Here is a 27437-nt window from a genome sequence, read left to right as displayed (position 1 = left end):
TTGAATTAAAGAGATCTCTTTCTCAGGCTCGCGACACTAGTCCAGGTCCTGACGGGATCACATACAGCATGCTTCGCCACATAAACGAAACTTCTCTTTTGCAAATCTTGCGATTGTTTAACAGAATTTGGTGCGAACAAAGTTTTCCCTCGCAATGGTATGAAGCAATTGTTGTTCCCATTCTTAAACCTGGAAAAGTTTCTAACGATCCTTTGAATTATAGACCGATAGCTCTGTCTAGTTGCATATGCAAAACATTAGAGCGTATGATTAATGCACGCCTTGTATACGAATTAGAGAGGAATGAGTACCTTTTACCCTCTCAAAGCGGTTTCCGTCGAGGAAGGTCTACGATTGATAACCTTGTCATTCTGGAATCGGAAATTCGCAACGCCTTTGTACAGAGAAACCATCTTGTTTCTATATTCTTTGATGTCGAAAAGGCGTATGATCGCACGTGGCGTTTTGGTATTCTGCGCTCTTTGTTTGACTTGGGTTTTAAAGGCAATCTGCCAGTTTTTATTCAAAATTTTTTAAAAACTCGTATTTTTAAGGTTCGGATAGGACAAACGCTTTCTCAGACTTTTGTTCAAAGCGAGGGTGTCCCTCAAGGAAGTGTTTTATGTGTCACTCTTTTTATACTTCATTTAAATCAAATGCTTCATGTTTTACCAACATCTGTAATTGGCACTCTGTACGTTGATGATCTTCAGATCTCTTGCCAGGGATCTAACATGGCCTTGATTGAGCGACAGCTTCAGAAAGCTGTTGACAAGCTTATAAACTGGTGTGATGAAAATGGGCACACTCTCTCTCCTGAAAAGAGCCGTTGTGTCCATTTCTGTAGGAAACGAAGCCTCCATGCAGATCCTGTAATTCATGTTCGTGGTATTAACATAACAGTTGTTGATGAGATACGCTTTTTAGGAGTAGTGTTTGATCGGAAGCTTACTTTCCTTCCACATGTCCGTCAATTGCGGAAGAAGTGTGAGAGATCCCTCAATATTTTGAAAGTCCTCTCAACTACATCCTGGGGAGCAGATCGTGCATCTCTACTTCGTGTTTATCAGGCTGTGATTCTTTCACTTATTGATTACGAATGCGAGGTGTACGGTTCCGCTCGAACTAGTGTTTTGCGTAGTTTGGACACTGTTCACCACTCTGCCTTAAGAATATGTTCGGGGGCTTTCCGCACATCGCCAGTGCAGAGTTTATATGTAATCTGTCAACAATTGCCCCTATATCTGCGTCGTAGAAAGTTAAGTACCCGATATTTTTTCCGTTTGCAGTCTTGTCATAATCATCCAGTTGGTCGCATGAAAATTCCTATTGGCCTCTCGAGACTGTATAATGCGCGTCCTTTTAATATCCTTCCTTTCTTCGAAAGGGTAAAACAATTTCTCGTAGATTCAGATCTTTTACACGTTGAAATACAGCACACTACCAATTTTGATGTTCCTCCATGGGATGTTCCCCAAATTTCATATCTAAATCCTTTTTCCACATATGATAAATCTACTAATGCATCAATTATCTTTCAACAACTTTATCAGTATCACCGAACTGAATATGCCAGTTACACTCCCATCTTTACTGATGGGTCCAGAACAAGTAACTATGTCGGTTGTAGTGTCGTTACTGCAGAAAATACATTCAGCTATAAACTGAATAATTTGTGCTCTGTTTTGACAGCTGAACTGATGGCTATTTTGATTGCTGTAGAGAAAATCTCTAATCTCCCTGCGCGTAAATTCTGTATCTATACAGATAGTAAGAGTTCTCTTGAGGCTCTCAGCCATCCTCGGAATGGAACACACCCCATAGCCTTAAGAATTCTATCTCACTTGCGGACTCTACAAGCTAGGGAACTCGAAATTTTATTTTGTTGGCTACCTAGCCACGTTGGTATTTACGGCAATGAATTAGCCGATGCTGCCGCAAAGACAGCTACCATTTCATTACAATGTTCAATTCCCTACTCAGACGTAAAAAGACACCTTGGCAAATTAATCCACAGATTATGGCAAGAATCTTGGGATTTGCAGGTCTCGAACAAATTACGGGTCATTCATCCTTCTATCAGTTTGTGGCCGAATCTCCCGGTGCGAGAGCATGATATCAAAATGACTCGACTGCGCGTCGGTCACACCCGTTTCACACACAAACACCTTTTGTTTGGTGAAGGGTGTCCCAAATGTACAACGTGCCATGTCGATTTTACTGTTATTCACATACTATTAGAATGCCCTGTCTTCAATCATCAACGAATACGCTATTTTAATACATCATGTCCTAGTATCAGTGACTTTGTGGGAGAAAGTCCCCATTGTAACATTTTTACATTTCTGAAAGCAATTGGATTTTATCATCATATTTAAATAGCAAATCTTTTTACACTTTTAACCTTGTTTACTATAGTGAACACTTCATATTTTAAAATTTGCATTTGATTTTTACTGAAATAATTCACCATACCATTAGACCAGTAACTTCTACCATACTATTGGCGCAGCATGGCCAAATATGGCCCTTGCGCCAAAAAATCACAAACTAACTAACTAACTAGCTAACAGTTCTCATATCCTACATGGCGTCATGTTGCGTCATTGATCACATGATGCTTCTCCGTCATAATTAGCAGACGAGAGCTTGACGGTGAGATGGTAAAACATACTGCTCACGCTCATGTATATTTTCTATGTTAGTAGGTAAGTAATGTTTTGTTCTTGTAATCTTAATAAATATGTTTCACATATGAATGCTGATCGTTGTCTTTCCCCACAAATTTATTCAATTTTGTTTTCCTAAGAACATTCCAAATGACTTTAACTATTTTATGAACATAATAGTATCAAGAATATAAAAAAAAAATATTGCGATTAAATTACTCGACATAACACTATGAATTATTAGATTGTAATAAAGAGAAATTCGAGATACATCCTTAAATAGAAGACTTTAACAATGATAAATTTTATCACGTCTTTTCAAGTCAATAAGATATATAGTTTCTTTAAGGTAACCTATGGGGATATCCATTTCTATTCTCTGCATAATTTGGAACACAGTAGGAAATGGGAGCAATAATATTAACATGGTTATTAGAGACCCTACAGATTAGAATAGTAAGGGTAGTGAAATCTTCTTACTAATCTATAGACAGTGTAACATCTGTACTGTCTATAATCGAAGGATTCATACACGCTGCATATTTTCAATATTGCTAAAAATATGAGATTTTAATGGAGAGTATAAAGAATCGGCTATTAAAAAGTATTTACAAACAATTACATTTAATTTATTTTCAATATTTAATGTAACTATTTGTTAGTGTTTGTTTACTTTTTAACTCCTATTTCTTATGATATAACGCGCTTGTTTTTCAAAAACTAAAAAGTTGAAACATCCGAAGAAGTTCATAATTTTGATTCGTTAGCTAAGAATTCTCTAAGTATCTTTTTAAAATTTTTATCAAATAAGATACATTCTTAAGATGTTTATTTAGTAAAACTATTTGGACGCAGTTATTCAATAACAATACATTTTGAAAGAAATGTTTTGAGATAAGACAGCTATTGCCGAATATTTCGGAAAGATATTGATTTTTTTCAAAGCTAACTATTGTGATATGTAAAACCTTTTGGGCAGCGAGTTAGAATTGAATGAATTTTGTAATGAACATACAGCTTTAGTATAAAATAGGATCTTAAAATTCATATAGTGATAATGCCCAGATGAATAACTACATATATTTCCTGATTATCACAGCAAATATATTACAACAAGATGCACGCTACTACCAAGGGAATGATTTATTGCTTTTCAATCTGTTACCACTTCGTTGGCGCTTTTTGTAAAGAATGTAGCAAACATACGCTGACTTGGCTTCAGCGATAAAATTATTGTAACCCTGCTGACATGGGATCAGTTTTCAAAAACAGTTTCGTACTGAGTTCGTTGCAGGGTCGTCGAACCTCGATGAAATAAAAAGTTGGCTTTCGAATTGTCGTTTGATTTTAAATAAGAATACAGTCCACTTATTAAAATTTGAAATGAACCAGCTTAAACTTATGGTAAATTCGTACCACAATCTTCTAAGCGATGAATCCTATAAAGTTCATCCAACTGATAATGTATCTAGTTACTAACTCTGCTTTCAGGTGGCTCTATATAAAAGAAAATATCATAGAGGAAGTGGTAATTGCCCACTACAATAAATGCCTTTAGAACCCGATTTTGTACAGTTGCGATAAAAGGAGCCACCCAGTTTTGGTAACATTCATCATTAAATCATAAAAAGGGTATCATTTGAAAGAAAAAAGATTTTATTATAAATTCTTAAAGATTCTTTTCTTAAGGATTTTCTAATAAAAAAATCATAAGAGCTATTCAAAATGGCACATCCATTTTTCTAATCAAATTTCAAAACTGTATCAAAAGTTCTTCCCTGACACCAAATTCTGTCATTAGTCTGGGTGTCATCGTTTCGAAAGAATGAGCCAACAAAATTTTGATCGTCTAATGTTAAAATAAAGTTTTGAATTGTTATTCATATCTTAAAAATAATCGAGTTATTCACCTCAACTTTTTTATTATGAAAATATAAAGTATTCTACATATTTTACACAGATATTTAACATAAAAAGTACTTTTTAATAGGCGAAAAAAAATTTCAGGATTATAGTTAAAAAAATTTTAAATGGCAGCTCACTTAAAATGAAGTTATGCAAAATTTCAGCTCATTGCTATGAATAATTTTTCTGTTACATTAAGTTTTTCTGTTTGACCTTTAAAACGACACACTTAGGGGCGAATTCACAAATTCAGTAAGTCAATAGTATTCTATTTCACATCCAAATGCATTAATCATCATTTCGTGAATCAAATGCCATTTTCCACGTTATTGTAATGTAAGAATACATAAAAAAATTTGTAAATGTTAAAAAATGAAATCAAAGTTTAAAAAAATTTGCTTTTCATTGCAATAATATTCTATTAATACTTGTTGCTTGCAAATGTAGAGGAGAGTCGTTAGCAAGCTAGCATTTTTACTCACCAGCTTATATAATTTCAGTTACAGAATGAGCTGAAATGGGAATTTTATTTCCCTAATAAATATTCATTGGATTGTAAATACTTAATTTCACAAACATACAGACATTATTGAAATTTTTTCTTTATAATTAATATTTAAAGAACTTCAAATTCTGTTACAAGAAAAGTGACATTTGTATTTATGTGCTAAATATCTTTTACAAAGGTTTTAAATTCATAAAATTATATGATGCAATTATAATTGTTAGAATAATGTGTATAATCTTAAATGATATAAAAATATTTAGGCATGAAAGCATTATTAAATAACATATTTAGTATTCATTTTTAGACATAAAATATACCTTGATTCTCTGCACCTGTGGAAACTGAGAACAATTAAAACAATTTTAATGATTCACGAAGTATTGATTGATATTTCAGTTTAACACAATTTTTATGAGTAAAACATGACGCACTTTTAACTTAAAATTTAAATCAAAGATGGAAGTGGATCAAATAAAACTTTTAACAAATTTCAATTCTCTTGAATATTGAAATGAATTCGGCTCTTCTTAAAGACATCCTATGGAATAATTACTCTCATAATTATATAATAATTATTCCTGTAATTATATAGATTATAATTATTCCTATAATTGTGTCCGCTTTCAAATTTCTACTCATATGAGAAGCATCAAAATATGGAATGGATAATAGCTGTAGAAAATGCAACAATATTGGAAATTACAGATGCATAGAATAAATGAATATTTAGTGAAATGAAATTAAAAAGAATATTAGTTCTGCCCTTTGCGCTCCACATCTATAACAAGCATAGATCCCATATATATGTCTTCATATAATGAATTGCATAGAAAGCTAAGATACTGATAAGGCATGGAAGAAAACTGATTTGCATTTAATAATATTTAATAATGAATGAAATGATTACTTTTTAATGTGCTCATAAAATAAGGTGACATATTGTTTCGTGTCTATTTACGAATATTAAGCAATGATGATAAGAATGACATATATTGATAATGAAATGCCAAAATAAACCCCAAAAACAATAAAAATCAGTTAATTTTTTTCTCTACCTATCAGTAAAATAATAATTAAAAAAATTAATTCTCTTTTTAAGAATTCAATTCCTCTTTCAATTTTATTCTTTCCTCTTAAGTGGCCCCTTTTCTCCCGCGAGCAGTATATATGTTCAAAATATATAAAACGAAGTAAATATTAAAGTATGTACTAGCATATAAAACAAAGTCCATTGTTTAATATGAGTATGTGTAAGAAGTCGGAAACGTATATTTCCTTATATGTTTATCCTTAATTTTTTCAACGTTAAAATTTCACTCAAACACTGTTTGCTTAGGAGCATTGGCTACGTTACCGTCATGTTTCTTTTAATCTAAAAAAAAATCAATACGAGATCGAAGAGAAAGAATGGATTAACGAAATGGCAAAAAGAAATAACATTTTGACTAGGGATTGCAATATTGGACTAAAATTTCAATACCGGTATTCGGTATTTTTTAGATCTTAATTCCGGGATACCGGTTTTAATACCGGTATTAGAAATTTTAGAAAAAGAAAACACAGGTGTTTCTTTGTTTTATTTCCCAGTTTTGTTTAAGAGTGTAAATATCACAAAAAGGAATTTGTAACTTATAAATTATAACAGTATATAATCACAAAAAAGTACAGGAACATCTTATTTATTTAAATCACAAAAAAAAGTGTAAATATCTCTATTCAGTCTGTGATACTATTACAAATTTTTGAAAAATGATCTTAAAAAAACATAGTGCATCCATTGTACTGTCATTAAGCCTGGAACGTAATTGTGTGCAAAAATTACCAGATGTCGAAAACGCGCTTTCGGCATCTACGCTAGTGGGTGGTACTGTTAGCAATGCGCGATATACTTTTTCCAAGTATTTGCCTCTAAATCCCTCATCTTCAAATAAATCTATTTCTCGTCGGATGGTTTTGAGTATAGCTGATTTCTGTACAGTATTTTGGTTCAGTGAAATTTTTTTATCTATCGCTAATTCTAATTTTTGGTCAAGAGACAATTCCTTTTCACTATCGACATTAGTATCATCAGAATCTTCGATACCTGAACCGAATCCTTCTGAATGTAGATAGGTTTGTGGATAAAAAATTTTAAGAAATTTTGTTATGAGCTTAATCACATTTTAATTGGTTATTTTCTTTTCTTCTTTTTCATTTTCATTTTTAAAATCATTATAATTATGTAAATACCGTAAGACATTTTTTATTTCATTATGCCTTTCTTCTGTGCGATTTTTCAATGTAATATATAATTCTTCTATTAGTGATGTATGCTGTTCTTTCATTGACTGAAACATGAAATATTGCTTTTTGGATTGGATTTCTCAGTTTCAAAAATCGTTCCATCAATGGGAGTAAACTGTTCCAACTTATTTTAGAATCTAATATTAACATATATTCTGTTTTATTTTCAGTTAGTATATATTTTAGTAATATGTCATTTTTTTTATTGGGGAACATTTAAATATCTTAAAAATTTTTTAAACTTTATAAATTATAGGAAGCAATTCTTGATGGATTAATATTTCATCCTCATTAGCAATATCTTCTTCAACAATTACTGTTATTATCTTTATTTTCAATATCACTCACACTCTTACTCTCTTCAAAGTTGGAATGCGAAGTTTCTATATCCACAGTATTTGGATTCTTCTGTTCTTTATTTTTTTTGGTATAATACATCTATTACTCTTAATTGAATTCCATGAGCATAGCACAATTGCTGATTTGCACCAATCAACTTTCCAACTTTTTCCATAACTGTTGCTCCATCAGTCGTTATGGATACAATATCTTCTTTCAGGGATAATCCATGTTCCGCTAATTTAGAATTAAACAATTAATTAAGCCATTAATTAGCTAATTAATTTCGTCCGTTTGGGAGACATGAAAACAAAAACGTATACTATTTTGCTATGTTTTCGATCACTGAATGTATAGTGGAGACAATTTTAAAAATGTCTAGTAAATACCGAAAAAACGGTATTCAAACTTGTGAATACCGGTATTACAAAATTGTACAAATGGCTCGAAATACCGGTATTGCAATCCCTAATTTTGACAATACCAAATTAGTGATTTTATATTTGTCCATCGCTTTTAAGTCAATAAGCTAAAAATAGAATTAACCATAAATCAGAAAAGGAAATTGAAGAAAAGATTCAATCTGATAAAGCAAGATCGACAAAAATTGCACAAAAGGCCCAGAAGCTGATTCCGCAATTGAAAATTGCTGTCTTATTTACAATTGATCCGAATATTGAAAGTAAAGGGCATTTTGTAAAATGTCCTGAAACGATCAGGACAACTCATTATGAGTCCTTTAATGTCATTCGTTTCAGTCATTCTTTTAAAAAAAATCATAAAATTTTTTCAGAAAAAATTATTGTTTATATGGCCAATTATTAAGCAATAATAAAAAAAATCTGAGTCATTATTTGTTTCACTTTTACATTATAAACAAACTTTTTCATAAAATTTGAGCTATTCTTAACTTAATTTTTCTTTCAAAAGTTATCTTTTCGGATAGATTATCGATTTTGCCGTAAGCTGAATACATAAGTGATGGAGTTTTGATTACTATAACAATATTGCTATTTAAAGGAATTAAAATAAATTCCATCTTTAAAAAGCAATCTTCTAAACATTTTTTTTCTCTCAGAAACGAATTTTTCTTAACCATTAACCATAAATTCTATATATATATATTTCACACGCTATGCTACCACAATTTTTTTCCAAAACTATTTGAACCTATCATAATTTTTTGGAATTTTACAATATCCCACAAAAAACAGAAATTTCAATATTATATTTGTAATAATTTAAATCTATACGAATTATCAACGCAATTATTATAACTGTTGATAAAGAATAAATTTTAAATAAAAATTTAAAAATTACGAAAATAAAATAAATGCGATTATATGCTACATTCTTTCAAAAGAGTGTGACATGCTCTATTAAAAAATCAGCTTATAAGCATTCAGTGACTTTTTACCTGGAGCATTTGGAATCATCAGGCGGTAAACCAACCTCCTTCCACTCCTGCACACTCAAATTTATGCCTTGTGGTCGCGCGCACCAATAATCTAAATTAGGGGCGAAGAAGGTCATCGACATATTGGTGCTGCCATCCGGTATGCTGACTACGAAGATCATCGCAAAGATCATCCACTGCCAGGGTCCATTTCCATTCACCAGCTCCATGAGGTCTTTTTGCTCAGTGTCTCTTTCGGAATTCTCTTTTGAGTCTTCTGCCATTGTCATTTTTGTTCTGTAAAATGAGAAATTGATTACGTTTTAATATTATTCGTTTCCTATACATGAATAATACATATATTGGCATTCCAAATTAAGAGAATTTTTACTTTTGGCGAGTATCTCTAGAAATAATGGACAAAGGTAATAAAACTATTTGCTAATATAGGTATATATAAATTAAAAGAAGTATCATAAAGCGTTTATGATTCACTCGCATGCGCAAAAAAAAAAATATAAAATAGATATTACATAATGGGAAAAAAGGACTAATAGGAATTATGGTGTCTTCTTGTCAGGAGAACTTCACATTTTATAAATACGAGCTGAAAATGTTGCAGTTTATGAGCCCCTACTCTCAAAAAATGTTTTTATTATCTACTTACATGTTGGCGTGTAAAAGTCACCGAAAGTCAGGAAAATGTAAAATGAACATTACGAAATGTAAAAAAGTATTAATAGATGTCGTCGTACGTTTTTGTCATGATACACGTACCCAGCTTAAGTGGATACTGATTAGGGGCGAATGTTTATGAGTCCCTGTTCTCTGGATACTGATTAGTTTATGAGTCCCTGTTCTCCAATAATGCATTTTTCAGATTCTGGGTGGTTCTGAGATGGAAAGTCAGCTACTGTAGTTTCAGAAGATCCCAGGCATATTTTATGGTGTTAAGACTCGGATATCTAGCTGATCAAACCACACGTTAAATATTCTAACCATCCAATAATATAATAAAAAAATATAAGCTGAATAAAGACGGCTGTATCGTCCATAAGATAGCAAAACTGAGAAAAATGACACCTGGAATGACAAACAGAGGATTACAAAATACTATCCGTATATCTGATAATATTTTCAAAGTCCTTGTTAAAGACATGAAGTTTGTGTGCTCTCATAAAACATTATGCCTGCCCAATACGCCATACCTACTTTGCCATGCTAATCTCTTACTCGATTGTATCTGAAAAAGTCCAAAATAGCCCTAGATAACATATGTTGAGAATCAAATTTAAGGATGATTTGAGAATTCAAAAGTGAATAGGGCGGTATTCGATTTATTTGTGCCCCAGAGTAAGGGATTGCAATACCGGTATACCGGAATACCGAATACCGGTATTTTGAACCATTTGTACAATTTTGTAATACCGGTATTCACAAGTTTCAATACCGGTTTTTCGGTATTTACTAGGAATTTTTAAAATGGTCTCCACTATATGTTCAGGGATCGCGAACATAGCAAAATAGTATACATTTTTGTTTTTATGTCTCCCTAACAGGCGAAATTAATTAGCTAATTAATGGCTTAATTAATTGCTTAAATCTAAATTAGAGAAACATGGATTATCCCTGAAAAAAAATATTCTATCCATAACGACTGATGGAGCAACAATTATGAAAAAAGTTGGAAAGTTGATTGGTGCAAATCAGCAGTTCAATTCAATTAGGAGTAATAGATGTATTATACCAAAAATATAAAGAACAGAAGAATCCAAATACTGTGGATATAGAAACTTCGGATTCCAACTTTGAAAAGAGTAAGAGTGAGAGTGATATTGACAATGAAGATAATGACAATGTAATTGTTGAAGAAGATATTGCTAAAGAGGATGAAATATTTACCTATCAAGAATTACTTCCTATAATTTATAAAGTTCGAAAAATTCTTAAAATATTTAAACTTTTCTCTATAAAAAAATGACATATTACTAAAATATATACTTACTGAAAATAAAACAGAATATATGTTAATATTAGATTCTGAAACACGTTGGAACAGTTTACTCCTAATGAAGGAATGATTTTTGAAACTGAGAAATCCAATCCAAAAAGCAATAATCGACTTAAACCTGTAAATGAATTTTTCAGATAGTGAATTCGACTTAATATCCAGAACTATATCAGCTCTACTTCCAATAAAATTGACTATTAAGGCATTATGTCTCAGAGATTCTAATTTATTAACAGCTAATGCAACAAAAAATTTCATGTTGTAGTCACTGAAAGAAGAGCACACATCAGTATCTGAAGAATTATATATTACATTGAAAAATCGCACAGAAGAAAGGCATACCGAAATAGAAAATGTCTTATGGTATTTATACAATTCTAATGATTTTAAAAATGAAAATGAAAGGAAGAAAATAAAATAACCAATTCAAATCTGATTAAGTTAGAGTAAAGTTTCTTAAAAGTTTTTTCCCACAAACCTATCCACATTCAGAATTCGGTTCAATTATCAAAGATTATAATGTCACTACTGTCGATAGTGAAAAGGAATTGTCTCTTGAATAAAAATTAGAATTAGCGATAAATAAAAAAATTTCAACGAACCAAAATACAATACAGAAATCAGCTATATGTTAAACCATCCGACGAGAAATTGACTTATTTGAAGATGAGGGATTTAGAGTTAATAATTGGAAATAGTATATCGCGCATTGAAAACAGTACCACCAACTAGCGTAGATGCCGTGAAAGCGTTTTCGACAGCTGGTAATTTTTACACAAAATTACTTTTCAGGCTTAATGACAGTACAATGGATGCATTATGTTTTTTTAGATCCATTTCAAAAATGTGTAATAGTGCCACAAACAGAATAGTGATATTTACACTTTTTTTGTAAATAAATAAATATGATATTTCTTTACTTTTTTGTGATTATATACTGTTATAATTTATAAGTTACAAATTATTTTTTGTGATATTTACACTCTCTAACAAAACTGGCAAATAAAAAAAAAAAAAAAACACATGTGTTTTCTTTATTTTTCCAAAATTTCTAATACTGGCATTAAAACCTGTATCCTGATATTAAGATTTAAAAAATACCGAATACCGGTATTGAAATTTTGGTCCGGTATTGCAATCCCTATCCAGAGTATATGCAATATATTAAACAAACTGTATAACAGATGTTAGAAATTCCTGTTATAATGAGATTTTTTAGCCCTTTGTTTGGCTCTCGAAGGGTAGAATCAGTGAATAATTTCATTTTTATTGATATTACAATTATTTTTATGGATGACAAAGGCTTTACATTCTTCTCGCATAGACGCATAATTTCGGAAAACTGGGAACAACAGTTATATCGATAAGGCAGCCAGATTTACAGATCTTAATGCCAGCGAGAAAGTCAAGAAGGCTCTAGAGAAAAAACTACAGTTTGCCTACCCTTTCTCAGAACTATCTTGAACCTAACCTGAAAATAGCTTTGCTGAATCAGTGAGACTGTCGTAGATCATCATAATCTGTTTTGATTTCGAGAAACGTGTTTTTAAAGATGAATATTTTAAGAAAGTATAGTTCCTCTACTAACAAATTTATTTCTTCTTCTAAAGTGACATTGATATTTTCCTTCATTAAAAACTCATGTACGTAGTAATAGAAATTGATTATATGTATTTACGGCAACAGTATACATTCGAAGAGATATTATTGCACATATCTTTGAATGTTATATATCGAGGTAATAATATGTATCATTCATCTTTTCATCCTTTAAAATATTCATCTTTTAAAATCCTTTTAATACTTTTCTTCATTGAAAACTCATGCTTATGCTTATAAGAATCTACCATATGTGTTTATGATCTTTTTTCTAGTTATATTAACCTATGCATACACAAATTCGTTATAACTTGTTCGGTGTTTCTGGAAATAATCGACCAGAATAAAATTCTTTTAATTTTGAGTATCAGAATGCTTTTGAAGAGAAACAGTATTTGCAAAAAAAAATTATTCTAATTCTCAAACTACGAAAAAAAAAATAAAAAAAATATTGTATATACATGTAAGCTTATTTTGGTTGAAGCAGAATGTAGGTTCGATACCCTGAAGAGATAATTTACATTTTTAAATTAATATCCATTCCGGGAAAGCAATTTATTTACAAGCAGGCGCGAACAATGCACGTCCAACAACAGCGCGAAACAAAAGCAGAAGTAAGAAAAGGAACGAAACAAATGATCACTAGTCCGGATCCACACTAGATTTCCGGCCACGTGGCGATTGAATACACGTGTTGACCTTTGACAAGGGCAACGGAGGGATCATTTTCACTTGAAACGTAGAACTGATTATGCGGTAATTTTTACACCGCTTCAGTGGTATGAGATCAGGAAATAAGAGAATAAAATTACTATGGTCTAAATTAAGATAAAGCTTTGGAAATTAATTTGGATTAAATTAGATATTAAAATATCATTAAAATTTCCCCCCCACCGCAATACGTGGAAGTGCGTAGGGGCCCTTTGACACACAACCATACCTTACAGTGGTGTCTGATAAAGTTTAATTTAAAAGTATATTGAAAGTGATACTTATGTTTCCCTTTCCTTTACATTTATACAGAAATCCCAATCATCATTTTATATTAGAAGCATAAAAAGACTTATATTTGTGAAAATAGTATATAAATACCTTAATAATCAACAGTAATAACGAAATATTAACAAATTAAACAGTATATTGCACAAAGTTATTTTGACCACTTTTCTGTAAAAACTGAATTGATGAACTTAATTTAAGGAAGACTGTCTACTGTATTTTTGCCTATATGCTAAGAAGTCTAACTCAACAAAATTATTAAATTTGAAATGGAGAATTAAATAATTAAATATAATATCAATATTGTTTTGATTTCACTCTAATGAAATATCAGTGTAGTAAGGATTTTAAATAAAGTATTTTAGCTGTAAATAAAAACACAAGATTCAACACTTCAGATAAAAATCTTGGTTATGAAAATAATACTTGCAAAATTGAAATATCTCATATTAAACACTTGGAACTGAAACCATAAATATAAAATTCAAGAATATCTAATGAAAATCTTGGAATTGAAAATAATACTTGTAAAACTGAATGGTTTCATATAAAACTTTTGGAAATGTAAATAAATGTAAGATTTATGTATTTAAAAAAATCATATGGAAATGATAATAATAATTGCAAAATTCAAAGATTTGAAACAAAACACTTGTAAATGAATGTAACAAACACAAAACGCAACGTACTCTTATGATTAAGTGTTTGGGAAATATATAAAAAATATTTGGTAATTGAAGAAAAAAAACTTTTATAATAGAGGGTATTTATTCATAGTAGAGGGATAATAGAGGGTAGCTTAATAACTGTCAGAGGTGTAAAAATTTTCCCTGAGGTATTTACTACCTTAGTCTAATTATCACGTGCCATTAATTATTAAGTACATAAGAATCTCGGTATCTTACTTTTTTCGTTCATAAGGTCTGTATGCATAATTTTTAAATAATAGATTTGAAAAAATTTAAAAACATCATAATATTTTTAATAATGCGAATTTTAAAAAGTCACTATCACAATTTTTCAGGACAATCTATATGGCATTATAAGTCTGAATGGATTCAGAAGAATTATTTTATTCTGTTTTAAAAACTTGGAATATAAAAAAAAAATTTATTTAAATAACCATAAAGCAAATTCTAATTGAGTAACGCAAAGTAAAACAAATTACCTGGCTTCTTTTACACTTGCTTAATTTCTAATGACAGCTTGGAACGAAAAAAAAAGTCGTAATATGCCTGTGCGCCTACTTACTTTCACTAAGCCACGTCGACAATGTGCTTAATAGAGATGGAACTGGATTTTTTGAAGTTTTTTTTTTTTTTTTTTCCAAATAAAATTCTCACTTTTAAAGGTGAAGAAAGTTTTGAAAGAAACAATAAGAACCGAATAATTTTTATTCAACATGACTGGCTAACAGAAATTATAATTCCTTATGATGAAAAAAAGTAAACAATCAAATTGTTATAAAGGCGTGAAATCTCTTGAAATTCACAATGATTATATTGAACAATAAATAATTGGTGACAAGAGTAATTTTTAAAGAGCAAGTTATCAACTTATTACAAATATATGATCAAATAAAAAACAAGAGTGCTTCTATTTTTTGTGACAATTGCCCAGCTGATTCCTGATTCCATTCCCTACAACCCATGGATCAAAAAGTAATTAAAAGATATTAAGAATTCACCATCGAAGTTTAGGTTAGTTATATTAACGTCCCCTTTTTTTAAAAGCAGCACTAGGGCTATTTTGGGACGAACCTGGTAATTTTGAACCGCGATCAGATGACGAGGACGGCATTTGAGTTGGAACCCCTTCTCCAATCTTCCACACCACACCAGCGGGGGAAGTTTCAGCCCGACGGGTTTAATGTGTATTACGCTTCTTCAGTGGAATCGAGTATCGATTTCGAGAATCGGTTCCAAAGCCAAGACCTTGCCACCAGTCTACTGCGGCCCACATAAAGTTTAAATAATGGTCGGAAATTTTATTTCCACTATCATAAATCATTTATGCATTATCGTGTTATGATGCATTATGAATAAATATTTATTTTCTTATAATAATGCAATATTTCCTTAAATAAAAGATTTTGTGCATATTTCATCCGTAGTATCTAAAAATTTCCATAGCCAATAAATTAGTTCGTGTAAATGTCTTCCATATTTGTAAAAATCAACATGAAATCCTGACTAAAATATTATAATATTACATAGCGTTGAATAATAAATTAATTCAAATTTTGGAAATCTAACAAGTTACGGATGTTTTTCCAAGAAATCAACATAAAATTTTTGGAAAAAATTTACTGTACGGTTCCATTCCATTCCATGCTAAAATTCCATTGGAACAGTTCATCGTATAATCTATGACAGCGTCAAATTTGAAAACATAAGATTTCGGGTTTTTTTCCACAAAATTTTAAGAACTTAGACTTATTTCAACTTGTTAAGAATAAACAGAATAAAATTGGTTGTAAAAAGACTATGGAATTACACTTTCAATATTTTGTTAATAATTCCGAATTTGTTTTATAAGTTATCTTTTTCTTTCTCTCAAATATTGCTCTATATTTATTTAAATTGTCGTGTTCATGGTAACGTTTCCACTTTTCTCTCAAACTGAAGAATTACAATTTGAATATTTTGTCAATAATTCCGGATTTGTATCATAAATAATCTTCTTCTTTGTTCTAAATCTTGGATTAGATTTATTTTAATTATCGTTGTGATGTTTCCCCTTTTCTCTCACATGGTTGAGGGCATCCAGATGTAACGTCACCCCTTTTCACATACATAGTTAAGTGCATACAGACCACCAAATGTAGATCCTTTTCATTCGGAGAGTCATTATGTAGGTCAGTTGTTACTATATACTGGTGTTTAAAAACAGATGTGTATCCCGTCATTTCAAATAGATCCATCATGTCTTCAAGGGAGAAGAGCGTCGAAACATCCAGATGTTAACCTTTTCTCCCCTTTATGAAGCGAATTCTCATGTCATCAAGAACCGAACAACTACCAGCAACTATTGTCATTAAGTGTCAAACCCAAGTGCACTTCAGCAGGCGTTAGTTTCGAATAGTTTGTAATTAACATGTGCTCAAGAGGCGATAGGCTACAAAGATGGTTCCTTAACAAACACTTTCTCGGTCGGTTTTAAATTAGTGAGGAATCGTTGCTGAACAGCTATTGAGTGATAGGAAACTCAAGTTTATCAACGAGAAACCGGAGGCGGTATCTGATGAAAATAAAATGCGGTTTTGTTTTTTTTCAGAGAAAAGGAAGAAAAGGGCTTCCGGAGTTCGGGGAGGCTTCTGAATGCAGAAAAGTTGTTCCTGGTTTTTAGTGAAGATCCATGTGATTCGAACTTCTGTGTTACGATCGAACCAATAAAAAGCAGTGGATTTCTGGACTTATCCTGGTGTAGCCAAACAGGGCTAACGGCCTGTTAGCGGTTTTTAGTGACATTCTCCGAGTTGATCGAGGAACTATTTCGTGATTGAACTGTCATTTGATATTTGTAAATAATATTAACGTAGATGTGAATCTAAATGTTCTTTGTAAATATGTAGGGCTGTAAATAAAAGAATTATTTTGTTCCGCTACTTCTTTATTTAGTCTGTCTTGGGCAAGATATTACATAACCATTTTGTAAAATATATTTTCTTTTCTGTCGGGGTGACAGATTTATGCAATTTATATTTTTATTTTCGGGTTGACATTGCATGTAAATTTTATAATTAATTTAATAAAGGCCTGGGTGCCTATTGTCGAGGTTGGCGGTAAATCTTCAGACGGAGAACAAAATTCTTCTCTGATAATTTTATTTCACTTAATTCGCAAAATTTGTATTTTTGAAATATTTTGTAAATTTAAAGTTAATTATATCATTTCCCATCTATCGGTGAGGATGATTTGACGGCACGTTCTGCCCCAGAGTGTGTGGTTTTGTGGGATTGTGAAGGGATTGATTGTGTTCTGCGGGTGAAGCAGCTTAGTGTCTACTTGGCTCTCTGCTGAATGGATGCCATTAGTGATTCTATCCTCTCCTTATGCTCTTTGGGCGGATGATCAGTCTTGGGATATTTAAAAGGAATCGGACAGAATAAAGGTAGTAGATCTTCGACTATGTATGAGCATAATAGTCAAAATACTAGATACTATCTGACCCCCTACAATTCAAAAGTTGTGGTAAAGTTGGTTTCGTTGAAGAAATTTTTGAAAAAGAATTAAGAAAAATCAGAAAAAGGGAATACTAAAAAATACAGAAATCATAAAAGAACAGAAACAACTTTCATTAAAACAAATTAATGATGATATTGATTTCAGCCAATGCTTTCACATGAACTTGGTAATGATAATGCAAACCCAATAGAATAATAAAAATATATATATCGACTAGAAACCAAGCAATGTAAGCATTCCAAAGTATCCAAAACTGCTTGATAACTACTAAAATTTCCAAAGAAATTATTAGATCTTAATTATTACTAGTAGATCTTAATTGAAAAGAATATTATTTTTAAATGATTAAGTAAAAAATTATGTTCAAAAAGACACTAGAGGCTATTTAGGTAAAAATAAATAAAAACTTAATTTCCATTTTCGGAACATAGATCTTTTTATATATTCAAATTTAGAAACTACTTATACATTTGCATTTTTTAAATATATTTCTTTGATAGTTTAATATTTTAATTCTGTCTTAAACCTAAAAATGAAATTATGCATAGTAATTTAAATGTAAAAATGATGAAAAATTCGGAAAATCCCTTTTTTGCACCTTTAAATATAATTTTTTTCCCTGGAATCTTCAAGTTTGACGTATAGAGATTCGTCTCTATACTCTCTGAGAAGTTGTCTTCTTTAATAATAATAATAAAAAACAAAAGGAACATTTTTCATCAAAGAATCCAAATAGTAATAGAAGTCCTAACTTGTAACATTCAAGGAAGTAAAAATTTCTGCACTATATTATGGAAATGCTATACAATAATTTATTACATAATTCTCATAGTATATAAAATTTTAAATATGTAAATAAATTTCTGTCTATTGTTTCTTGATGGATAATGTTTGAAGATATAAATTCCTAAAATTTTCCACACGCAACAAAGAAAATATGTAACAACATTTTTAGATTATTATCGATTCCTTTGCTACATTTTACAAGTCCTCATCTGTTTCCGAACTTGTTGCTTTATTAATTTTTTTTCCTATTGCAGAAAGATTCGTATTTTTTTTTAAAAATTAAATAATATTTTACGGTTAGTTAATATAAAATTCTGATGTAAAATATACTTTATGCAAAATGCTCCGCATTTTGAAAAAAAAAAGTTATGTATTGATGTGGATTGTTCTATTATAAAAGTATATAGAACATATAGAGAACGAACATTCTAATTGGCAGTTTGGAATTTTTGAAATGGTTTTAATTATAATTAAAATAATCTAAAACATATTAACGGAGTTTAAAATTCTTATCTAAAATATCATGCATTTTGAATTTTGTTTGATTTGTCTTTATGGCACTAACATTAAAATTTAAAAAAAAAATGAAATTATTATCTTATTTTTAAAAATGTTTCACTTAATTATATAAATGCGATAATGCAACTATAAAATATGTTAAATATCATTACTAAGAACGTCATTATAAATCCAGAACCTAAAACAATCATTACTGTAAAATTCTATTGTTGTAAAATATTCTTATAAAAATTTTAAACATTTATAAAATTTAGAAAAAAAATGTATACGTGAAAATAAATTGGTGTCTTTGAAATGTTTACTTTTTAATTTCAAATTATTACAAAAAAGGTTTGTTCAATGATATGCTTCAAAATTATTAGAGAAAACTTAAATATTCCGATTAATTTTGAATTGTGTAAAAGTAATTCATATTTTGATGAACTCTTTCTTAAAATATTTATCTTCGTAATTCAGTAGTTCTAAATCCAATGGTTTTCTCTTTAGAGCATTACAAAAGATTTGTAATATCATGAATTTTAAAGAAAATATCCATCCTTTGTTCATTATCATGTTAATATGGATGGTCAATAGTTACATTTTGGGCATAGCAATCTAATCACGTTAAAAAAAAGTATGGTTTGAAAATAACATAATAAGTAAGGCATTAAATTAAGCTTACTCTTTTGCCGAAAACTAAATGTTGATAAACAGTTAAAATTTAAACTATACTAAAAATAAAGACAACTGTATGGGCGTGTTTGCACTCTACAAGTCAAAATTTGACCTTCAGCTAACAAATTTGGTCGGAAATGTTCATCTTGGAGCATGATTTTTTTCCTTCCGAAATTGATATTGCGCAAAAATAAACTTTATACCGTTCCAAAATTTAAAAATTATATTTTCAATGATACCAATTTAATAAACGTGGGAATTTCATCTAAACTTTGGTAATTTTTTAAAAATATGTTTGTTTTTTTTTTACTAATTTCCAACAATAGATTACGTTGTTGTCTTGAAATTCAAAAAGTGTTCAATGTTTCATCAAATATTTCATCACGTGATTTTTTTTTCTATAGCTGAAAGATAAAGCAGAAGGATTCTGTTTAATATTTGTGTGGTTTACGAGACGGATAAAAAAGTGAAGTTATTAGAACGCGAAATTTAAGTGGTAGACGAACCGGATATTGTAAGATTATTAAAACATTGTAAGAAACATTGTCTCCATTAGGAAAGTTCATGTACATTATAAACATAATTAAAGATAGTTAAAATAACACAGTGTAATTGTAAACAATTTCGTGTAATCATGGACATGAAGTTAGATCGAAACGATTTATCTGAAAACAAATAAAACCAATAGTAAATTTACCGTTTCAATCGATTTTTTAAAAAAAAAAGTATATCCATAATTTATTGCATACATAGATAACGTGCAAATGAAAATTAAAGTTTAAAAGAATGACATAAGGTGAGGAATATATTACGCAGCTACGTACCGATGTGATCTAATCTTATGTAGGATGATGCAAAACGCCGTTCAATCGCTTACGTCATCACATTGTTCTTTTCTATTATATTGGATTATTATTATTGCTGCGATGGGTCACGTGCGACAACATAACCCGCCGCAGTAAAAATAATAATCACGTGCAACAACGCGAGGAAGAAAGACAAAGACAGCTGGACGCTTGATGATTAGCATAATCACTCTTCTTTTTGCAGGGATCGTATTCAAATTCAAAAGGTAAAAGCAGAAACCAGAATTCTAATGATCAGTCTACGTTTTCAATAATTATAATGATATGCAACTTGTGACCAGTTTTAACATTTGACGTCAACGTTGTCAGCTGTTCATATTCGATTATTCTACGGGGATATTATAAATAAATGTTGTCGATATATTTACATATTACCTATCAAACAGTCTGGAGGATCAGAATAAAATTTTGAATGCAGGTATGTATTCAAGAATGATGTGAAAAACAATCTCCCAGCTCTCATAATCACGATTATAGTGATAACAATAATTTCTGATGGAAACACCTTTTGTTTTTCAAGAAAATTTGATTCTCTCATAAAAAGCTTAAGTTGGATTGGAACAATAATTTTAGCAAAAAAAAAAAAAAAAAAATGGCGGGGCTAGGCAGAAACAAAGAAGACAAATCAGACAATAAAAGACATAGAATTAATAGTAAACAACAGACATCATGATATTTTTTGCCGTATGATGCATAGTTAATTACAATTCTTAACATTGCAGTTAGTTTTGTGGATTTTATTTGTATACTTTGGATTTCAAATCCACTAGAAGTAAGAACGGGTAAACTTGGAGGAAACAAGAACATGAAATGAATGATCACTAAACTGACAAAGATTTGACAGAAGATTTTCGCATCCACAAAAGGAAAGAAAATTGTAATTATTAGTGAGAAATATTGTATCGTGCTTATGTTTCAGATTCATTTGGCTGTTTGGTTCCATATGGCTTTATTGCTTCATCTATCACATTCTGCGCTTGAAATTTTTTTTATATCAACCAATTCAGAAAAAGAATCCATGTCTTTTACGTTTCTATTAACTTAAGGCAACGGTTTATTCAGTGATGGATTTAGTGCGAAATTCGAAATAGATGGAAAATTTTGGTCCAAAAATCACATTAAACCCTCTATACATCTTCCAAGTTTTGGCAATTATATATACATCAATGAATACATCAGAATCTAATCAAACCATTCTAGAATTTGGCAAAAAATTTACATAAAAGAACGCTTATAACAATAAGCACGCACTTTAAATTTCAACACTGCAGTTTTGAGTTATAGTGCTCAGGTCCAAGCGAACATTTCATCTAAACTTTCATAGCAATCTACGATTTTTGGTTCAAGGCCACTAAGAGAATCTCCTCTATCTGGTTTATTTTGTTCAAGAATTATCGTCTAAATTGGTTGAACGGCATTTGAATTTTTTTTCTTTCAGTTTTTGGCTTGAGGGAAACCTAAAATATGACGATTCTTCAACTTGTTGTTGTTGAGATTATATTATTATTTCATTGTACATAAGAAAGCAAAATAAATAAATAAATATAAGAAATAAATAAAAAATAAAAAGTGTGCTTTAACCAGCGGAAGCGGTCTCCTCAAAACTTTCTCGCATACCCTCTAATAAAGATGCTATTTCAGAAAACACCTTGCACTGGGTATATTAAGAAATATAAACTTTAGGCGCAAATTAAAAAATAGTTCTGATTGAGTTTTTAAGTTACCGCATTTATATATTTTTTTAGATCGACAGACGGTCAACTCCTAATTGAATTCAGCTTAAAATTTGGTAAGTGTCTTCACTATAAATGCCAAATTTTATCTATCTAGCTCACTTCGTTTTGTAGTCATCATGTTTTATATTCTAATAGACGGACAGACAGACTTCCACTTACCGGATGTTGCAGAAAAGTTGATAGAAATCTACACATTTGGCGTAAAGGTCGTGTACCAAATTTCATGAGTCTAGCTCAAAGCGTTATTTAGCTGTCTTTGACTGACAGCCTGACTAACCGACAGTTTTTACAAATGCGTTTTTCGAACTCAGGAAGGTATAAAACGTAGATATTTGTTGAAATCTCGAATTCGAATTTTTTGATAATTACAACATTTTTTTCTATACTACGTTTGCAAAAAAAAAAAAAAAAAAAAATTGATGAAACGATAAAATTCAATAAAATTGTACTACAATTGTAGTTTCAAACTTTACATATATTGCTCATAAAATAATCGGATAATTCAATCACTGATATTGGAAATATTATCTTTACTCAAATTTTATGAAAAATCATTATAATCTTTGCAATAGAATCCCTCGTTATTTTACTAAAAGCTTCGCAATTAATAAAACAAGGCAAACAAAACATACAGTCGAGCCTTATTAGCAGGGGCTTTCTCTAAAGATAAAAAAGGTTACTGATAGATACATTTCAGATGAAACGTTGTTTTCCATTGCAGCGACCATGCATTAGCTTTGCTCCAATTTCTACAATTTAGCTTTCCGGTGCAATTCTACTCCAGAATAGAAGTATTAAGGAAAAAGAAAAGAACGTGCCTTTGGTATCAGTTTTAATGTTTGACTCTTGTAATTTATCACATAATGGAATTAATCACAATGCAAGTATAATATCTGCAGATAAAATGTTATTTGCAGATTTGAAATAAATAATGAAGCTGTTAAGGGGTATTCCCTAATTTTATTTTTTAAAGATATGCTAAAATTATATGCATTTTGTTGAATATATATTATTTCATAGTTATTATCACATAGTTTTATTTCACAGGTAATTATATATATTTTTATACACAGTTGGTAAAAATGTTTTTCTTTTGTTGAGTTAAAGTTTAATAATTTCCGTTTTCTTAAGCATATTTAATTATTTGTTTTCAACCCCTGGTTAGAAAATACTTTAAACAGTGACTAGTTACTTTTGAATAGTATTATGAGTCGGCACTGAAGTTGAGGGTAAAACTTTATTACTGGGCACGGTACATGACCTAAGTTCTAGATTATCAGCTAATAAATAAGATTTTGAAAAATAAAAAAAAATAAAAAAATGAAGATAGAATTAAATTTTGAATTCATAAAAAAAACATTCAAAGTTTAGATTTACACCGAGAGAAGAAAAAAGACATCATTTTTTAATTCTAAGATAGAAGCTGTTATAGTGAGATCTAAACATTAAGCTTTTCCAACTAAATCGCTAAAATTTACCATCATTACTAAAAATAAATAGTTAATTTCTCTTTTCAACTCTCTGTTTAATAAACAACTGTATATTCAAAATATTTTTCAACGGAAATCTATGGTTTATTAATGCAAAAATTGACAGATTTAAGCTATAATTCATTGCTGAATTTGAATCTTTGATAACTGCAGATAGTTGTTTAAAATGACTTGACAATGATATTTATTTCTTGACGATGACATATTTTAAGTTAAGGGACCTCTTAAGAAATGAAAATATAATTTTTAATTAGAAACTTTGATGAATCACATCTAACGCACATCTAATACGCATCTGTTTTATGTGTATTAGATGTTCTGTTTCATCGAAAAGCGTATCAGTAAGTTAGCTGTTACTAGAATGTTATGGAAATTATTTTATGCGTGCCCGATGGAAATAATGCAGCTTGATTTAAAAATTATATTCTAATATTTACATTGAATATAATTTTAAAATGATTTAATATTTAAATTTAATTGATTTTAACATTTACATTATTGATTATATTCTAATTTTAGAGATTCTTATAGTAACACTTCCAGTTTGTAAGAATGCGGGTATAAAATATACAAAAATTCATTTAAGAATAAATATAAGTTCAGTATTAGAAGAGTACGATAATTAAAACTGAAACAAAATTTGAAAATATCAAACGATATTCTCGCGATTCTTTGTGGCGCGACATTCATTAATTAAACGTAAGAAACTAAACAATAAATTAATAGCGGCATCTGAAAATCTTAGTTAAAAGCCAGAAACCAAACGATAGATGAGTAGTGCTATCTGATGGTGACGTCACTTCCTAAAAACGCCGAACAGTTAAAATTCTGTTATTAGAAATTAAATGAAGTTCATTGGTAAATAGCTATGAAAATCATACCGTAGAAATCTAAGATATTGAATGTATTTGTAAAAATACTGATAAATTTCGAAAAGAAATATTAAATATCATATTCTAAAATAAATACATATAAACACGCACAGAAAACCCAATGTGTCTGCTGATGAAGAAAGATTAATAATAGTTTTGGAAAAAAATATCAATTAAAAAAATATTTGTAATGAATTTGATTGCATTGCACGTAATTTTTTTACTCGTAGCCGCCGTATCTTCAAATAAATACTTCAAAAATAAATATGCAAAATAAAATAGAATAGAACAATAACTAAAAATAGGTATTTCATATTTCCTTAATGCTATTTTTATAGCCTCTAGTCGAAAATTTATCGATACTGCAGCATTTTCATTTGATACTAAGCTTTAAAATTTAGATCTTTATTAAAGTTTCAGCCTTCAGATTTAAAGGTCATTCAATGCTTATTTCAAAAAACTTTGTATGATGTGAAAATAATGGTAACAAATTATCCTGGTCACCTCATTTGATAAGTTTACAATAGATAAGTCAAACAATAGATAACAATACAAAAACAATAGATAAGTCAGATTTAAATTTCAACAGGATTATGGACTCTCATTTTGACGGTTTATAAAGTTTGATATTTTTTTGGTTACTGCGAATGCCCCATGACAATAGTGTCTGAGGGGGGCTCTGAACTATAATTGAAATTATATAATTACAAATCATACAAAGCAATTTTTTTTAATGTTCGATAAAATGTATTCCAAAAGGTTAAATTTTTGTTGGATATTTGCGTAAAAGGAAAATAAAATTATTTTATTATATACTAAATTTTTTCAAATAGTTGCTTCTGCAGTCTTGAAAATCTAATGCAATTATATCACGAAGGACGAATTTCATTAGGAAAATTTTATAAAATCGAGATTCTTTTATCATTTATAACCACTTTTTCTAAATTTGGAGATAAAATAAACACAGTGCTAAAATTCATACTTAAAATATTGTTTCTAACAGATAGAAAACTGACAACGATGAATTTGAGTCATTTTTAAATAAACTTAAGTTTAAAGAATTTATTTGTTGAATTTTTTAAATTTAATAAATTTCAAGACCAATGTATTAGGCTAAATACCAAAATTTATAGGCCAATGCAGAGGTGTTGACATTAGAATATTAATATTATAGGATTTAAAACTATTTAAAAAATAACATGATATTAATGTACCATGTTAATGTATGGTGCAAATATAGATGGAAATGTAAATGGAAAATATAAATGGAAATACATATAAACACGCACAGAAAACCCAATGTGTCTGCTGATGAAGAAAGATTGATAATAGTTTTGGAAAAAAATATCAATTAAAAAATATTTGTATCGTAATGTTTGCAATGTAAAAATATTGTATTAAAAATATTGTAAATATTTGTATAAATATATATATCATATAATGCATATAAACACGCACATAATACATATAATTCACGAAATACATATAAACACGCACATAATACATATAATTCACGAAATACATATAAACACGCACATATATTTTGAAATGAGGTCAAATTCAAATAATTCTATAGTTCCCTTATTGAAAAACTTGCTCTTTTTAAATTCTTTCGATCATACTTTTGGAAATAATAAATTTAATACTATACGAAATTTGTTTTAAAAAATTCAATAAAATGACGGCTTATACGCATTTTCATTATTTTGTAGCATGTAGGATAGGAGAAATTTTCTAGATATTTGATCGAACTCTAGTTAATATATTTATTATTTATCAAAGTAATATTTTCTTGTTGCTGAAATAATAAAAAACATTTTACTAATTATAAAATCTAAAAAACTTCAAACTATCATTAGGAAATTTTGTTACCAAAATTTATTAATTTTGAAAATTTCAAGAATAGTACAGATTTTAATCTCACCTGTTTTGGAAATAGCTCTAAACGTTTTCAATGCAGACACTTCAAGAAGAGTATCGAAAGAAAAAAGAACATGTTCTGAAGGACGAATATCAAATTACTTTAAATAGAATTCCGAAACGTGCACAGCGAGAACCTTCAGTCAACTTAATACGTCCAAGAGTTTCATCTACACCTTTACACCTGCACAATAAATAATGTACAAAGTGCAAACTATTGCCTGTATCATATATTCAACCTTGTATCAGGGATCAAAGAATGTCTTTCATTCCTGTTTTTATGCGCACAATAAAAAAACCGAGGAAAATTTGGCGAAAGAATGTATAGGAACAATTTGTTCAAACACATTTAATTCGTCACAAGATGATATATTGTTACAATAATAGAATTACAAGAATAATAAGATTTCTTAAAAAAAAAAAAAGGTTTTTTTTTGGGGGGGGGGTAAAATAATGTTTTTTTTTTTGTTAAAAAAAAGTTTTTTTTTTTTTTTTTTTTTTTTTTTAATTACTCTACTGTACGAATAAAAAAGTCGCATATTTACTTTCTATAATTTTCTTCTTATTGAGGATTCAATGTGTTTCCCGAGGAAATTTCTTGATTTCTTAATTCATATATTAAAACTCGCCATTTAATTTCCATAATACTCTCATAGTATAAAGTGGGTTTTTTTTTCTTGCTGTTAAATATATTCATA

At 29.7% G+C, this 27437-nt stretch overlaps 1 protein-coding gene across 4 annotated transcripts in view; it reads right to left on the bottom strand.

The window, feature by feature from the left end:
* Window positions 1-26882, bottom strand: part of LOC129976741 (organic cation transporter-like protein) — a 53082-nt gene extending 26200 nt beyond the window's left edge. The window contains exons 1-2 of one of the 4 annotated variants that reach the window (XM_056090465.1): window positions 26744-26882; window positions 9122-9397 (exon numbers count right to left, since the gene is read on the bottom strand). In XM_056090465.1, coding sequence (XP_055946440.1) covers window positions 9122-9390 — 269 coding nt within the window. In that variant the 5' untranslated portion in view covers window positions 9391-9397; window positions 26744-26882. Of the gene's footprint in view, window positions 1-9121; window positions 9398-9767; window positions 9917-20679; window positions 20785-26743 lie in introns of those variants that run through there. The other 3 variants (XM_056090466.1, XM_056090467.1, XM_056090464.1) reach the window with 3 other exon arrangements.
* Window positions 26883-27437: the final 555 nt, after the last annotated feature.

Source organism: Argiope bruennichi, chromosome 7 (genome assembly GCF_947563725.1).
Source record: "Argiope bruennichi chromosome 7, qqArgBrue1.1, whole genome shotgun sequence".
NCBI classification, from domain to species: Eukaryota; Metazoa; Arthropoda; class Arachnida; order Araneae; family Araneidae; genus Argiope; species Argiope bruennichi.
Note: the sequence above shows the minus strand (reverse complement) of the source record. Positions and strands in the feature narration are given on the sequence as shown.